The 17,521-nt window shown below is 57.6% G+C and overlaps 2 protein-coding genes across 7 annotated transcripts in view; one reads left to right on the plus strand and one right to left on the minus strand.

Moving 5' to 3' along the window:
* Positions 1-17,521, minus strand: part of Syn3 (synapsin III) — a 278,828-nt gene that overhangs the window by 141,858 nt on the left and 119,449 nt on the right. The gene's annotated exons all lie outside the window — the stretch shown is intronic.
* Timp3 (TIMP metallopeptidase inhibitor 3) overlaps positions 1-17,521 on the plus strand; it is a 38,373-nt gene that overhangs the window by 618 nt on the left and 20,234 nt on the right. Inside the window, exon 2 of the mRNA XM_033763885.1 lies at positions 1-121. This exon is cut by the window's left edge and continues 1 nt beyond it. Within this exon, the coding sequence (XP_033619776.1) occupies positions 1-121 (121 nt within the window). The remainder of the gene's footprint in view (positions 122-17,521) is intronic.

A 17,521-nucleotide genomic window follows, 5' to 3' on the forward strand; every position in this document is an offset into this window, starting at 1 on the left:
ATGGCTCCCTGGCTCGGGCTGGTCGTACTGCTGGGCAGCTGGAGCCTGGGGCCCTGGGGCGCTGAGGCGTGCACGTGCTCGCCCAGCCACCCCCAGGACGCCTTCTGCAACTCTGACATCGGTGAGTGACTGACCCCACGTCCCGCCTCCCTGTCCACCGCAGTACGCTGAACTTGGGTCCTGAGGGTCTGGGAGATGTGGGTGACCCTGTGGGTGGCCGTCCTGCTCCCGCCCTGCAGCACAGCACCGCTCAAAGGAAAAGGACGCTGGCCCAGGGCTGCGACGCTGACTCGGGGCATGATGTGTGGAGGGTGAGCGGTGGAAATAGATCTGTCCCCTTAAGAACAGAGGTGTCAAGGGTCACACCGTGGTGACAGTCCCCAGCTGGACTTTGTGTCCTCACAAGAGAGGGATGTCCAAGCTGTCACGTCCTGGAGTGTGGGCAACACTTGCGTTTGGAGGGCTGAGCTGTGGGTTACTGGGCATCGCCGCCCTCCTGGCCTGGTTTAGCACGCGCCCTGTGTCCCTGTTCTGTGGGGCATGTTGTCCCGTGTCTGCTGTGTGTGGAGTGCTGTCCTGTGTCCCTGCCCTGTGCACAGGGCAGTGGCTGGGGCACGGCTCGACCACTACGCCTCTGTGCATTTGGAGGCGAAGAAAGGAACATGTGTCTGACCGAAGTCCTGAAGGGGAAGGAAATTTTCCATGGCCTCTGTGCGGGACTGAGAATGTGCGTGACCCAGGGCGATGTGGCCCTGGGGTGGCTGTGGCGACTGGGTCACTGCAGCCACACCCTTCCCCTTGTGGGGACTGGGGCTCTGGGCAGGCAGTGCCAGTGCCTGCTAGGGTCCTTTGGGTGGTGGAAGAATCTGCAGGGTTTTCTCCTGCCCTCCCTGGGCCTCCATCCACCTCGCCTGGCTTGAGCTGCCACCACAGTTGTGATGGGCGCTGCTCAGTTCTGGTTCTGCTCCATGAGGGGCTGCAGGCCACAGGCAGCAGGCGGACTTGGAGCCGCAGCCTGCTGTGCTCCAGCATGCGCTGGGTGTGCGCAGCTGGGAATGGGGGCCTCCCTGACCTGCTCTTGTTTTGGGGGCTCCAGCTTGGATGTTTGGGGGAACAGTGGGGACAGCAGCCTGCAGACTCTGCTTCCCCAGGCTCCGGCACTCACTACCTGTTCACTTCCCACTTTTGGTACTTGTTGTACCTGTGCTGGGCTGGTGCTGCGGTCACTTGTCATTTCCCTGTGTGTATTCAAGACTGAGCTCTTCCTTCCCTCTTCATTAAGTTCTTGGAGAAAAGCTCAGCGACTGAGAAGTCCCACAGACCCAGGACGATGTGGAAGAAAAGATAAGCTGGGGAGGGAGCACTCTGATGTGGCACAGGTCCAAACTTGCTGGCCTGGGCTTGGTGCACACACTGGAGGCCTGATGAGCTCATGCTTTTAAAAATGGGAGGTGCGGGTATGGGCTTGGGCTTGCTGACCTCCTGCTGCTGCCCGAGCATCCTGCTGGCCAGTAGGTGGCTCCTGACGGCCCCACTCACAGCCTCTGGTCTCTGGGCTGGTGAAGTCTGTCAGTTCGGGCAGTGTGCCCAGGAGGTGCCCTTGCCCCCACAGCCCTGCTGCCCAGTGCCGAGCCCACTGAGGGTGCTTTGTACCACCTTCCTCTTCCAGACTTCCTGGCGGTCCCTCCTCCCAGCAACACGCTGCTGCCAGTGAAAGGCTTGTGGGCCTGCCCTGGCCCCTCTGAAGCTCCTCACCCATAGGTGTCTCCTTTTCTGGTCTTCCTGGAGCCCCAGGCACAGCCTCCCAGGGCAGGAGGAGTTAAAGGGGTTTCCATGGCAACTCCAGCCCTGCACCCCTTGAAGTGTTTGGGAGAAGAATAAACTACATGCCGGCGTATCAAACGCACACTGGGGCAGAGACAGGGGCTTGGCAGCAGCCAGGACGTCTGCGTCCCCTCCCTGGACCCCCGACAAAGCCCGACTAGGGCAGCCGGCGGGGGCTGGGAATGCAGGAGGCGCCTTGGCGGGGCAGAGCCTGTCCTGGCAGCACCCAGCCGGGGCATGGTGGGCAGTGCCAAGAGCTTTCTGAAAGTTGTGTGTGTCTGTGTGTGTGTGTACATGTGTGTGTGGTTTCGCAGAGATGGGGCCAGTAGAGAAGAATCTGGCTACAGGAGCAGCCCCAGGGGCAGGGGCTGTGGGGCCTGTCTGTGGCAGCCCTGGAGATCAACCCTGGGTATCTTGAGCTCTTCTGACAGGCGCTGTTGCCAGCGGATTCCTTCAGTATCGGATCTGGGCTTGTGGGCTTAGTGAAGAAGCTATTTTCAAGGAAACCAGACCCCGTCTCTCACTCTTTCACAGTTGTGACCCAGCCCCAGGCTTGGTGGGCAGAGGGAAGAGAAGGCTCAGGTGGGAGAGGAGCCGGCCCACACAGTGGGCGTGGGGTCACAGGCACCCTGGAGAGCTGGGGCCTCGGCTGAGCTGGAGGAAAGGGGGACAGCTGCTCATCGGCGCTCTCTCCCTCTGCCTGCCGCGCCCATTTCTCAGGTGGAAACTGCTGAGGTGGAGAAAGGATGTGTGTGCCAAAGGCCACCCAGCTACTAAGTGGTGGGGCCGACGCCCAGTCTTCCTTATGCTGTGGCTCAGAAACTTCCACCTCTCACTGACCTTGATCATCTAAAGCAGGTTCCTAGGAGTGAGGTGGAACAGGTACTGCTTTACTTCTGGGTTTGGGGAGTTTTTCTCAAAAATTTGAAGATAGCCAAAAGGTTTTAATGAGGCAACATCTTTTGGGAAGAAGAAATTATTATTGTTATTATTAGTGTTATATTTTATCATTAAAAAGGAGCAAGTAGAATGCTGTAGTTATTCTTGGGCTGTTAAACCTGCAAGAGGCCCCCACACCACCCAGCCAAGGTGAAACAGTGACCCGGTTTGTCTCATGAGCCAGGAGAAGTGGCAACACTCCCTGTAGTGGGGTGAATCTGGGGCTGTGGGGCAGGCTAGCGCCCGGTCTGTGTGGGGTGAAGGGAGTCAGGGAGGCCCTGGGAGCTGGGCACCCTGACAGCTCTGTGCCCCTTTCACAATCCCTGCGGGGTACGGCGACCACGAGGTGGCCTGGGTGGGGAGTCCGCTTTGTTTTGCAGGGACAACGGGAAGTGTCAGCGTGATACTGGACGCACATTCCACTAGGGTCATTCATTAAAAACAAAACAGCAGCTGATTCGCCAACCCCACCAGTGTGAACCAGGAGGCCCTTCTCGTGCCTTTGCTGTGGCCAGCTCCAGGGAGTCCGGAGACTATGTGGGGCGGGCAGCACTGGCTTGGACCCTTCCTGGGGGCTGCTGGGCGGCTAGTGCCTGGTGTTCAGGGAACATCTGTGTGCTTTGGTTTCCCCAGGTAGGAAAGGGGACTCATAAGCCACACCCTCATGGACCCTTTTCAGCCACACTTTTAAATTACAAGTTTTGTGTGAATGCCTGTGTGTCCGTGAACGAATATGCCAGTCCACCATCATCCCTTCATGCACCCACCTGCCTCTCCCTTTCTGTCCTATCCCCAGTCCTCTGCATCGCCACCTCCAGTTCCAGCCCCTTCTCCCAGGCGCTGCTCCACCTGTGTTTCCACACACAGGTACCTGTGGAGAACGCATCTCTTCCCTTAGACACACGGATATACAAGGTTACACGCGCCGGAGCACCACACACAGCCTGACTTTTAAAATCCAACGCGTTCAGAAGTCTGCTACGGTAATGTGGGTGCAGCTCGGTGTCACTCTGCATCTGTGGACTCCCAGGGCCCTGGGCTTTGAAAGCTCATAGTTGTAGAGTCATTGCTATGCTATGCGCCAGGCACCATTGTGTCTTTAGTGTGCATCGACCTGCTCAGTGCCCCCGACAGTCCTGTGAGGCAGGACTGCTTCCACTTTAGGGCTGACGAAACAGAGGCTTACAACGCTCAGGCGACCTGCTGAAGGGTATACTGCTGCGAAGTGACAAGCCTGCATTTAAACCCCACAGCCTGGCTCGAAGATGCACCCAGCGAATGCGTTACATATCCCACTGTCCTGCCTTATGCATGCATCCCACTGTGGAGTATGATGAGGATACACTTCCTGCGTAAGTGGACCTGACTCAGCCTGCCTCCTGTGGGAGGATTTCTAAGCTTCTAACAACTTCTCATTCCTATAAGGGGCGCTGGAACACAGAGTTGTTGTTTAGTCTTCTCGTTTGGATGGACACATACTTTTCCGTGGCAGATGTTACTGGACTGTGCCGTTTTTCCCGGAGGGGCCATGAGGATATCGTTCCTTGTGGGTCGGAGGCCCTGGGCTGAAGATATTTGGGGTACTTCTCTCAAACAGAAAGACAGTTTATGCTTCTGTTGCTTTTTCTGAGTTTTCTTTTTGCTCACTCCTTTGTATCCCTGAGAGGGCCCGACGTTAGGGCCACTTGGACCAAGTTAGTGTGAGAGGGGAGTGTACTGGAAGCCGTGGCCCTCGCCCTGTGGCAGCTTGGAGAATTCAGTTCGAGTTGGTTTAGGTTTTTGCTTTCGATGTTAGCAGTGGGCCTTTTATTCCATGCAGTCGTGTGACTTGGGGTTTGCTTTCCGACTCAGGTGTGTGCTTGTGTCCCCTCCTGTCTCCCTGCCACTGTATTCGGATGGTGTGAAGGGAGGCCATGGGGGTGGAGAAGGACCCTAAGACAAGACTCGGTTCTGTCTTTGTCTTTCTGGGGGCCAGAGGGTGGTTAGGAGCAAACTTGCTGGCCTGACCGCAGCCTTGGGGGCCCTCGGGGTCAAGTGTCATCAAATGCTTTTACAAGAGCCGCTGAGGGCCCGCCTTGGACTTCACTGCTGGCTCTTCCTGCGTCGATCATTCCCCAGTTCCCTCTGGCCCCTGGCCAGGGCTATGCCCTTGATTTTGAACACTGTAACTTCTGCGGGTCTCATTTGCTCCCATTTTCCTGCCCACTCCCTGGCACTGGAGCAGGAGAACAATCACACTTTACCCACATTTTAAACTTGCTTCAAAACACCATCAGGGTTGAAAGCCAGATTCTGAGAGGCTGCGTGGGAAATTCCCAGAGGGCACTGTTGTTCCTGGGCTGAGAGCCAGTTTCGGGCTGTGCCCCGCCCAGAGGGATGCACCTAAGCCCTTGGAGAGGAAACGCTTGCTCTGCTGTCTGTGTCACTGGATGAGTCTGGTGCCGCCTTCCCGAGGGAGGCCAGAGAGGCTGGCAGAGATTTCTGCCTGCTGCTGCGCTGGAGACCAGCAGATACCATTATCTCTCATGGAGGTGCATTTGCTGTGTGCCACGCATCGTGCTGAGCTCCTCCCCTATGTTATGGGGCCTCCGGGGAGGTGTGGTCACCTGTCCCAGCTGCCCGATGACGGCCTGGGGCTGTGGGATCAAGTCCCTGGCCCAGGGCCGCACAGCTGGGAAACAGTGGGGAAGCTGCATTTGCTCTGGCTGGCTCTGATTCCTTGTTCCAAGTCAGGCTATGTGGGCTGAGGCAAGAACTTTTTATTCTCTTTGCAACTGTCTCTACCTTGAAGTACAGCTCCCTACTTGTGGGCCCCCATGTGTTTATCTTTGAGTTTTTCCATGGCCGCCACCTCAGTTTTAGCACTGGGACCCCGGTGCCGGGGACCTTCAGGACAGCCAGCCAAGTGCACTCCTCATTCCTGATTCCTTCCCAGCCTTCTCAACACCAAGAAGCACTTTTTTTTTTTTTTTTTGGTAATGGAGATCACACTTGGGTCCCTGTGCTTGCAAAGCAGGCACGGGAACCGCTGAGCGAAATCCCCAGCCCCCAAGAAGCATTTTTAAAAAATTAACTTTCCCTTCAATGGATGCGGTTTCGAAACACTAAGTGTTGATTATTTTCCCATGAAAAATCAAGTTGGGGTAGAAAACTGCCAGAGCAGATTGTCATTATTTGGAAATCATCAGCTAATACGCTAATTAACTTCAGCCCCAAGCAAGGAAGCATGGTGCTTCCTGAGGTGCTGGAAGGAGCCCGCGGGCCTCGGAGTCACTGCCCTCACCCCTCCTGAGTCCGGCAGTTTCACACCAATGTCCATCTCTGTCCTGCGGCCGGGCCACCCTTGCCCGTGCCACTGCAGTGCAGGGCGCATGTCCCGGCCGGAGGAGGTGACGTGGGTTCACCTCTGTCACACCCTGTCACCCTGTGAAGAGTGGGTTCTGGTTGAGGACTCTCGAGATACCACCAGACTGGAGGCCATGAGGTGCCCATTCCCGCTGGAGCAGAGTCAAGAGGTCTGCCTGCCAGGTTACAGAGGGGCCCAGGGAGTCTGTCCTGACCGCTGGGAGCTATGTGCAGGGCGGTGAGGAGGGACGTGCTGTGCTGCCCAATGCTGCCCAGTGTCGGGCCTGACCCTCGTCACCTGGTCGTGCCACACAGTGTCCCGGCCTGGCTCTGTATGGAGGTAAAGGAAGGAGAAGAGCCCGGGGTGAAGTAAAACAGTCCTGAGGGACAATGGAGGAGGTGGGACTGGTGGGGGTGCCCGAGATGAGCCCCCGAGCCGAGCCCTAAATATCACATGGCCGCGACCCCTGCCCTCCTCCACAAGGAGGACGGGGTCGCCTGGAATGGCACCTCCCGACTCAGGGCATTGTCTGGGGTGGTGAGTGCTGACCCTGAGGCAGGGCCACCTGTGACCTGGGCCTTGTCCTGAGCAGACTGAGCTGTACTGCACCTGGACATGTGGCAGCGGTTGGGAGGGCTGCCCCGAGAGCTGCATGGCCTCAGTGCCTTGTCTGCGGGGAGGAGACAGCACCCGCCGTGAGAAAGGACGCATGGGAACGTGAGAACTCGTGTTTTAGCTTGTGATTATCTCTTACATGGAGGAAAGTGCGGTGCTGAGGGGTGACTGCTGTTCTAGGGCTTGGTCCTTTGACCCCAGCCCCCAGGCCGATGCTCCCTGCTTTGCCACAGTGCCTCCTACAGGACAGACAGCAAACAACAGTTTCCTACTCCAATTTCACGGCTCTTCCTGTCAGAGTCAAGTCCACTTGGTCTCATTTGATGACCACAACATCCTGGTGAGAAGAGCAAGACAGTGGGGTTGTTGTCCCCATCTTGTGTACGTCAACACTGAAAATGGGTGCGGTGAAGTAGCTTAGCGCACACCCAATACGTGGAGTTGGGACTGAAACCCATGTCATCCGGGCCACATCCAACACCCTCCCGGGGCCACTGCCAGCCGAGGCTCTCCAGCCTGCTCAGAACACTTAGCGGGGCGGCAGAGGGAGGACCTTGGAAACAGCTGGGTGACGAGTCACCACCAGGGCTGGGAGATGCGCAGGGCGGGGGACACTGGGCCCTACTGCGGGGACCTGGTCTGTCGGAGATATCCTCTGCCTGAGTGCTGATCTCCTACTTGTGCAGTTGCAGGATTGGCTGTGTGGCTCTGTACAGTTTTTCTCACATGTTACTGGATGTCTGCTGTTGCCAAGTGTTTCTGGCGCTGCATCCCCTTGGAAAGAGTTCTCTACTCTAGCTGAGTAATTATGCACCCATTTCCATGACACCCTTTAGGAGGTACAGGTACCCTCCTTGGAAATCGGGTCTGTTAAGATTAGATCCAGGCCTTCTGTGGTTGTCAAGTAGACAAGGGCTCAGAGTGACCAGAACCTCTAATGAGCTGTGACACTTTGTCAGGTGACACACGTGACCACCAGACTTCCTGCTGGCGCAGAGCTAATTTCCCAAACAGGTGGCAACCCTACAGACTGAGTAGATGGCTAGAATTAAGAACCAAGGTCACTCCAAGGTTGTCACTGACCTCAATGAGATCAAAACAAAGGCTGACGGGCAAGAGATGGGGCTGAGACTCAGCATTCGCTCTGCCTGCCCAGAGGAGACTGTCTGTGGTTGGGTCTGGAGCAGAGAACACTTCTTTCAGGAGAGACCAGCATGGGTGAAGACTTTTAACTAGGATGCATATGATGACGGCCCTTGTTTTCCTGAGGAGGGTTTTGGACTCCTGTAAGATATGTCCTGCTAAATAGCCACACTCATCACAGTCTCCTCCACCCCAGGGACGGGACAGAAGCCCCCAGGCTCCTGCAGCTGGAGATTCCTGAAGGCCACAGGTGCCAGGTGAACTGAGGCCTCTGAGGAGCCCACAGGCAGGAGGTTCTGGCATCAGCCCAGAGGAAGTGGGCACAGTGGGGAGTGCCTAGACCTGTGGCTGGGTGTGGGTGTGGGTCCTTCTCTGATTCTTCTCTGGCCTGGGTTTCCTCACCTGTCACCTAGGCCAGGTTGCAAACCGATGCCCCTAGGGACCAGCCACTGGCCTGGGCATTTGCGGTTAAGCCCACTGGACGATCCCTCAGGTCTACTTCCCCAGCTCTTCTCCGGAGTGGACACGGGAATGTATTCTTTGTTGGGAGGACAACAACATATGAAGGGCAGGTGTGATGGGATGGAGCGGTCACCTTGGGCCGTGGGGTCAGAGAGGCTGCAGAGGGGTGGCAGCCGTGATGAGCTGGAGAATCTGTGCTCCCTGTAATGGGGACAGCTGCTGCTTGGCTCCAGGCAATTGGGAGGCCGTGTGACCCGTGCTGCCAGGTTCCTGGCCTCGGAGGGTAAGGTAGGAGTACAGATTCGCTGTATGAAATCTTATTGCTTATAAATAGCAGCACGAGGAAGAAACACACACACACCAAGTAAGAACATGTCCTTGGGCCGCATTCAGCCATGCAGGTGACCTTGGGCATGCTGTATGAAATCTTATTGCTTATAAACAGCAGCACGAGGAAGAAACACACACACACACCAAGTAAGAACATGTCCTTGGGCCGCATTCAGCCATGCAGGTGACCTTGGGCCCATCTCTGAGTGCATCTGAACAGCAGCTTTTTCAAGCAAATTGAAGCCCCAGATGCTGCTTCTGCACCTGGACCACACTTGCTGTGCTCACCGAGAAGCTTGGCAAGGTCCTGGTTCAGCAGAGACCACAGGCTGTGAGCCCATCAGCAGGTGCAGCGCAGGAAGACTTATCTCTGCAGGGCTGTGGGCGGCTCCCTGAGAGGTGGGAGCAGGCGCAGTCTGTCTGTCCCTTGGCACAGTCAGGGTATGATGGGGCCGGACACTGTACCATCAGGACACTGCCCTCGCTCGGAGTGGGGTCTCCCTGCCAGCTCCTTTGCTGAGGTTGGCACTGAGGAAGGGCAGGCATGAATGAAGGAAAGGCCCATTCTGTGTGCACCACGTGGGTGCACTGAGCTCTGGGCATGAGGAGGGCTGGTCAGTTTTGACTCTGAGTCCTGGCTAGCCCAGTAAGAAGCCGCTCTGGCCGCTCATGCGTGAAACAGCAGCAGTTACTGTGGATCAGACACCCACCTTCTTCTAGCAGAGAAGACATAGTAGCCCCGAAATTGCAGGGGAGAGTTAGAGCTGGGTGCTTTGGCACCTGGCTGACTGAGGGCATCCAGGCTCCTTTAAGCCAGCGGAAGAGCCTCCAAAAGCTCCTACCATACCTGGATCCTTAACATCTGGGTCTCATTTGGTTTAAAATAGTGAACCCTAAATAGTTCGAATTCCTTCTGGTCTCCCTCCAGAAGAATTTCTTAAGGCTCAGAGCAGAGGGACAGAAAGGGGGAGGAAGGCCAGACCAGCACTGCTCAAGAGAACCTGGATCATGAGCCACAGACAGAATTTAAAACTTTCTTGTAGTCACACAGAAAAGACAAAAGTAGCTGAAATTAACTTTAGTGCCAAACAACTTAATATATCCAAAACATGATCGTTTTATGGTGATTTAAAATCCTGAGGGAGTTTTCCATCCAGTTTTCAGAATGTAATTCACACCTGCCAGCAACTCAGGCAGGACAGTTAAGTGTCACAGCTCCCCAGCCACCCCAGGTAGCAGCTGCCTTGCGTATTTGACCTCACAGGTGACGATATTTGAGTGCCTGGCATCCTGCCCACTTCTGCTTCTTCTGTGAGCTGTACCCTGGAATCAGGCTAGGGCCCAAGCCCAGGGGCTACTCGGCCTCCCCAGTGGCTTCCGGCCCCATGGGTCCCTGTGCAGGGAGCCTGTGTGCTGTGACCTGGGGGTCTCTCGCTGACAGAGGAAACTGAGTCCATAGAGGTGGTAAACAGTAGCGGAGCAGGGGAGAAGTGATCACACTCGGTAACCCTGACCATTTGAGCCACTCTTCTATGCCAAGGCCTCCTGGGCTACCTCGCTGAGACTCCTACTAGCTCTAAGAGGTGGGCATTTCTGCCCGCTGTGCGGGTGGAGGAACTCAGAGTTGGAAGATCTGACACCAAAAGGCCAGTGTTCACTGACAGCTGTTCTATGAGCTTTTACTGCACATGCATGCCCGCGCGTGCGTGCACACGCACACGCACACGCACACACACACACTCTTATTCCCTGTGCACCTGTGTCAGGAGTCATACTGCCATTGCCCTCGTCCTCAGAATTCCCCTTTGAAGACCACAGAGTGGGCCGAAAGAGGCAGCGTGCAGACAGCACCTCCTGGGACGACCCAGGCTCTGACTACCTCACAAGCCAGGCTGGGCCTCATGCTGCCCAGCAAAGCTGGTGGGGACTGGGGTCTGCTGTGTGGCCCACTCGCCCCTGTGGCGATGCTGCTGCCCCGGCTCACTCTTTCTTCCCCTGGTTACCACTCTGACACCTTCTGGGCTGTGGGAGGAGATTCTATGAGCTGACCGCACATGCATGCCCGCGCGTGCCGGCACACGCACACGCACACACACACACTCTTATTCCCTGTGCACCTGTGTCAGGAGTCATACTGCCATTGCCCTCGTCCTCAGAATTCCCCTTTGAAGACCACAGAGTGGGCCGAAAGAGGCAGCGTGCAGACAGCACCTCCTGGGACGACCCAGGCTCTGACTACCTCACAAGCCAGGCTGGGCCTCATGCTGCCCAGCAAAGCTGGTGGGGACTGGGGTCTGCTGTGTGGCCCACTCGCCCCTGTGGCGATGCTGCTGCCCCGGCTCACTCTTTCTTCCCCTGGTTACCACTCTGACACCTTCTGGGCTGTGGGAGGAGGAGCACAGGAAGGGCTGCTGGGCGGCAGGTTCCAGCGGAGCAAGCCCTGTGCAGGGCCTGGCTGGTTCCCAGGCGGCCTCACTGGCCAGGCCGAGTGGGGAGGGAGGACACTTGTCCATTCTGCGTCCCTGGCTGGGCGAGGTCAGCGCACGAGGCTGGAAAGTGGAATGTGTCTAATTGCACAGTGGAGGCAGGGAGGATTAACGCTCTCTAAATAGACCTCAGGAAACCAAGAAACGCCTTGCTGCCTGGAGGTCGGGGGTACTCTTGACCACCAGCCATCACCCTTGCTAGGTGCTCAACAAACAAGGGTGAAATACAGAACTGAGCAAACATTGAAAATGGGTCACCGGAGGGGCACTTTGCCAGTTAAGCCCTGTGCTCTGTATGAAAAGGACTTTCAGCCCGGGTTGTTTGAGTTTCCCCGCAGGAGGTCTTTACTGCTTTTGCTTGTCTGCTTTGCTGGTCTTGAGACACAGCCTGCCCCCTCCTCGGAGAGCTGCCGGCTCTCCTGCCAGGGTGGGCAGATGAGAATCCTTTTCTTTTGCCTGATCCACGGGACTCTGATTTTCTGTAGAACACTCTGCAGATTCCAGTTCCTTGCTGGTTCCAAATTTACCATGAGGCCAGCCCAGCTCTAGTGCCGGGCTCCAGGGCGCTCCCTGTTGCTCGGAAGTGGCGAGGCCCCAGGTGAGCTGTGAGCACAGTGGCAGTGTCCCGTGGGAGGGCCTGGCTCCATGCTTCCCAAGGCCATTCCCGGCCCCACTCACTCAGGGTCCTCTGAGGACGCTGGTGTCCCGTGCAGCACGGCCCCGGGAAGGCCTGCCGCACAGAGACCATGTTTCTAAAACGTGGCCAAGGAACTGACTTTCCCAAGAAGCTCCTGGAAACCCAGCAGGGAGATGCTGCTGAGTTGCGGCACTGTAGGAGGAGGAGGAAGGGGGCATCGTGGCTGCGTGACAGAAGGAAGCTACTTGCTGGCCTGCCAAGTGGACATGGCCGTGGCCCTGGTGCTTGGTGGAGGCCAGGAGGAAGAGCGAAGGGAGAGTGAACTTCCAGGCCAGTGCTTGCCGGGCTAAGGACTTCTGCTTGGCTGTTTAGATCCTGCTGTGTTGGTCAGCTTCCTGCCACTGTGACAGAATACCTGAAGTTACAACTTCATAAAGGGAAGGGTGGTTTTGGCTCACAGTTGCAGAGGCCTCAGGCCTGCTGCTTTGGACCTGAGGTGCCCTGGTCCCTCATGGCGGGAGAGGGGTGGATTAGGCCCATGGTGTCCTCTCATGGTGGCCGGAACACAAAAACAGAGGCAAGATCAGTGTCCCACACACAAAGCAGGATCCCCAGGGCCTCAGCCCTCCACATGGGCCTCACCGCCTTGAGGTTCCCACCTCCCGCTGGCGCCATCCTGAGTACCAGCCTTGGACACGTGACCTGTGAGGGTGCTCCAGGTCCACATCCAGTGCCTGTGTCCTGTTCACCTTGAGAGGGTTTGAAATATGGCGTGCCTCCTAGTTCCTCCCTCCACTGCCACAGTCACCTCACAGACAGGAGCATCCTGGAATCTGACTAAAGCTTCCCTGAGGTCTCCGGGAGGTCTGACGCTCTCCACCAGGGTCATCTGTGACCCTCAGAACACTCTACTTAGGTTCCTCGAGTTCACCTCTGTGCTGAATCTCAGCAGCAGCCCCAGGGAACCCAAGTGCTGCCTGCCTGGATGGGAGGGCCTGCAGGCCTGTGCTGCTGGGCGTCCTGGGGAATCCCCAGTCCCTCAGTCCACACAGAACTGGAGGTGGCCGCCTGGGACGCCTGAACCTTGGACATGGCCGGGGCACAGCAGGGGTGGATGCTGTGGCCCCTGTGGGACCCCAGGGAGTCTTAGGCCAGCCAGGTGTGGAAGAGGGCAGTGTCCCGAGGATAGGGCCCGTCCTGGATCTGCCCCGCCTCGGGGCTATCCTGGGGCAACCAGCTCCCCCTGCTTTGCTCGGTGCCAGTCCTGAGCTCGGCCCACACTGACTCTGGCTCTCAGGGTATTTAATGGTGAGGGAAGACCCAGGCCACCAGGGGTTGCACACGGGGAGCTGACTTCACTGCAGCCAACAGGGAAGCAGTCAGGATAGGGTTGTTTCCACCTGGCTTGGAGTGAGTGTAGCAGGCGCAGAGCAGCAGGTGGGACGCAGGCCAGGAGAATCCGGGCTGGGGGCAGATTCCTGTGTTGTCATGGGGCCCAGGCAGGCAGCGGATTCCAGGCCCCTGGGTCACTGCTGCTCTCTGCTCCTTCCTGATTCTCCATTTCCTGCCTCCTCCTCTTCTGACACAGCTATAAATAACTCGCCCTGCTCCTCTAGGTGGGGAGGCCTGCACAGGGCTGGAGGCGTGGCTGGACTGGCCACCCCAGGACACAGGGTCTCAGGTTGTTGGGGACTTTGTTTTCCTTTCCCCCGGGGGAGTGAGGCAGTGATATGATGTCCTGGGCAGGCGGGTGCTGGGCTGTACCTGCCAGTCTGTCTCTGCTCCTGCAGAGCCCCGGGCCTTGGGCTGGAGAGCTCAGAAGGGAGGCATCTGGGGACAGCAGGGGACCGCTACTGTGCTTGGCAGGACCTGGGCCTGGGAGGCCAAACCTTCAAAGAGTTGTATCTCCCGTTCTGCCTTTTTCCTCACCACTTGCCAGGCCATCCTTGGGCTACCGGGTGAGGGCCTTGAGTGTTTCGCTGTGCATTCAAATTCCAGTAACGTTTAGATGATGGCAGACCCAGTGCTGTGGGTGCCTCAGCTGTGGCTCCACCTGGCTCCTCTCCTGCTGGAGATCTGCCCCCCCCATGCCAGCTTGGCACCTGAGCTGGCACCTTCCACAGCCCCACTTCTGCCACATCTGCTCTCAAAAGTTCAGGACACAAGGGGTCCTGCAGCACCAGCACTTTGATTTTCCAGCCCGGCTTCTTCTTTGGCCAAGCACAGGACCCCGTCTGTGATTGTTTTCCATGGCATGCATCCTACCACATGACTTGCCAGGAAACCCTTCAGCTTGCCTGCCTGCCTGCTTGCCTTCCTTGCTTCCTTCCGCCCAGGAGAGCCAGGGCCTTGAAGACATCTTCAGTGGGGTGTGGGCTGCGTGTCCTCACAGAGACCCTTTATCTGGCTCACGAAGGCGCAGGGCTGTCTCTTTGGGTCTCTCACCTGTGTGGGCCCCCTCTGCGGCTGGCTCTGGGTCTCTTGGGACTGGAGCCCAGGCCACTTCCCTAGCAGTTCCTCCTGCATCCATGTGTGTTGTCTTTCCACCCCTCATGCTGCAGCCCAGCACCCCGTGGGGGCCTGGCAAATCCCAGTGGCAGTGGGGACCAGTGGGCACCCAGCTTTTGGTGTTGTTGTTTAGAGGGTGGGGCAGCCTTCGGGGCAGCCTGCAGCTTTCCTGACTTGTGCTTAGCTGGAGCATCCTGCTGCACTTGTCAAGGGTGGGCAAGGCCAGGACCCAGGCACCTCCTCCAAGGGAGGTCCAGGGCTGGGGCTGGTTCTGGGGCAGGGCTCCCACCTGTGCAGAAGCCGGGTCTGTGGATGCCCATCCTTGGGAGAAGTGTTGGAGGAGAAGTGCTGTGCAGCTGACGAGGCAGGCAGAGTTGGCCAGACCACCAATGAGTTACTCCACTGCTTATTTTATAGGCGGTAACAATCAGGGAGAGATGCATTACTTGCTTCAAGGTCCCTGAGCCACAGTGACCAACCTGAGACACCCAGCTGGCCCCTTTGCACTTTCATGCTTAAGAATCCCCCAGCGTGGACTTCTAGGCACGTGGGGCTGGGCTGGAGAGATGGCGGAGGTAGAAAGAGATGCGCTTAGAGTCAAGGAGACTCAAGATTGAAATCCATACTGCCTTCAATGCCAGGAGTAAGGCGGGCGCGAATGCTGAGTCCTGGTTTTCCCCACCGAGATGGGGATGCATGCATATCCAGGGGAAGCTGGGGGAGATGGCGGCAGTGACCAGGGTGCTCAGTGACCTTGGAGAAGCATTCTCCTCACGTTCCAGTCCTTGTGCTCTGCCACTCACAACAGGAGGTAGAATTCCTGAAAATGGGTTCACAGCAGACAGCTCAAGAAGAGGCAGATGGAATCCTGAATGAGGGCAGAGGCAGAGACCTGTGTGCTAAGGAGAGATGGGCGGATGGAAGACGAGAGCCAGAGAGGCACAGCCCTTCCCAGGGTCACACAGCTGGCTGGGGAGAAAGGGAGTAGCCTCGTGTGGTTAGGTTTCCAGGCCGGGTATTGATTGTTGCCATTCGTGGTGCTCTTGTCACCAATCCCCCACTCTATGGAAGGACATTTCTGGGGAGAGAGAAAGCCTCGGCTGCCCAGGCCCTGGCTGCCCACGCTGCCTACCTCTGGCCACCCTATAAGAAGTGGGGCCCCGTTCTGTGCCCGTCCCATCCCAGCCGACAGCAGCTGTCTCGCTGCATGGACAGATGCTGGGGAATTCCAGGTAGTGTCCATGGGCTTGGCAGAGTGGGTGGGAACCCTGGCACCTGGTGTCCCATCCTAATCCAGTCAGGTCTCTCGTGTCCGTAGGGTGTTGATGGGAAGGTGGTCTGACTGTGCGTGTTCAGGGCCCCTGAAGTGTGCCCACTTCTACCACCAGTTACGCTACAGAGTATCTCTTACATCCTGGTGCACTGGCGCAGGGCACTTCGGGGAGGCATCTTTCTTTGTCCTTGTGGGGCACTTGTCACAGAAGCTGGTGTATTACACAGGGGACAGGGGTATGATTACGTACACAGGGCCTTAGAAAAAATTCTGAGTATTTGTGTACCAGAATATCAGCACTCGCTGTCTCTGGGATGTGGGGTTTTGGATGATCTTAGTTTTGGCTGGTATTTCCCAGAAAATAAGAGTTTTGTAACAGTGACACGTGACTTATAATCAGATAAAAGAACAATGGTGGGAAAGCAGGGCCTCGGGTTGCATGCGCTGCACTCCGTCCACGTGGGAAGCCGGCACTGCTTGTACTTTCTGGGGCGCTGCCCCCAGCTACTGGGAGCGCTTACAGCAGGGGTGGGTTCAGCTGGGGGTCTTGGATCTGAGGCAACCCATGGGTGTGGCCGGGATGTGGTGGGTTTCCTCTGCCTCTGTCTGAAACAGATGGGCCAGATGTGTGCCTGGGAGTTGCCAGAAACAGGCAGGGAGCCCAGGGTGCAGTGGGCCTCCCAGTGTGCTGAGGATGGGGGTCTGGGTAGAAGGGAAGCACTGCAAGGAACTGGGGGCCGGCAGAGCAGGAAGACACCGTGGCTCTCACTGGGCTGATGAGACTTTGTGGGGGCTGGGCAGGGTCTCGCGTGGGCTGTACTTGTGAGGAGATCCTGACCGGTCCTGCGGCCTAGGGACCCACCTGCAGCCCCAGCTCCACACCTGTGAATGGGGCACCAGCGACCGTGGCTGCAGGTCTTCTGACACGTGCAGGTGTCAAGGGAGAGTGCAAGGGCCCGGCTGTGTCTGCGGAGGCCAGAAGCCCTCAGCTTCCCTCAGGACATGGCCCACCTTGCAGTGACTCCCCCTGCTCTGCCCTGGGCCTCAGGCCGCGGTGTCTTTGTTCCACAGCCTTAGGTGGGGCAGCCGGGTGAGCACAGCATTGGATGGTCCCGGGCTGTGTCCTCCAGCAGGAACTGGCAGCTGCTGGACACGGCTCACTCAGCAGGGAGGGGCGGCCCCTTCAGAGCTGAGCACATGCACATGTGTATGCACGTGAATTCTCCATAGCCAAAACAGACTTCATCCAGACACATGCGCCGAGCTGAGTGGAGAGCGGCCGTGCAGGCTCTTGGTGCACGGGGAGAGGAAGTGACTTTGTCAAGCGGGCATGGGTCATATCATGGTTTCCTTCAGAAGAACCGTGGGATCATTTCAACCCTGCTCTCGGTGTGGTTCTCTGGCTTCAGGACCCGGTGCGAGCCCGGGGCAGAGGAGGCGGCGGCTTGCATTCACTCTGGGTGCAGGGCGCTCCTACCCGGGCAGCATACTAACAGTGCTGGCAGGCGGAGAGGGACCTCGTCGGGGATGTGGCTCTGCAGCCACTGTGCAGCCTCGCTGGGGCAGCTCCAGGCGGCCCACCCGGCCCAAGCTGTCACCTCAGGGGCAGCCAGTCCAATGCTGCTGCAAAGGCGCGGGCTGGGCAGGTTGAGCTCCTTGCATCCCTGGTCACCAGCTGGTCCCTGCGGGTACAGACCTGGGCTGCCTGGAGTCGGGGTAAACTCGGGGGCCCGAGAAACTGAACCTCACACGTTCTCAGCCACACTGGGCACCTCACTGAGATGTCTACGGGGGATCCCGGGGAGGCATGGGGTCCGTCCCGGGGGTGCAGTGACCTCTAAAGTGACAGGTGTAACAAGAGAAGACGTCTAGATGAATGTGCCTCGGGGTACGCGCGTGTGTACACATATACGCATCTAGAAATGCTTATCTGTATGTATACGTGTGCATGCACAAAC

The sequence above is a fragment of the Fukomys damarensis genome, unplaced genomic scaffold (assembly GCF_012274545.1).
Source record: "Fukomys damarensis isolate Sample0158 unplaced genomic scaffold, DMR_v1.0_HiC HiC_scaffold_15, whole genome shotgun sequence".
NCBI classification, from domain to species: domain Eukaryota; kingdom Metazoa; phylum Chordata; class Mammalia; order Rodentia; family Bathyergidae; genus Fukomys; species Fukomys damarensis.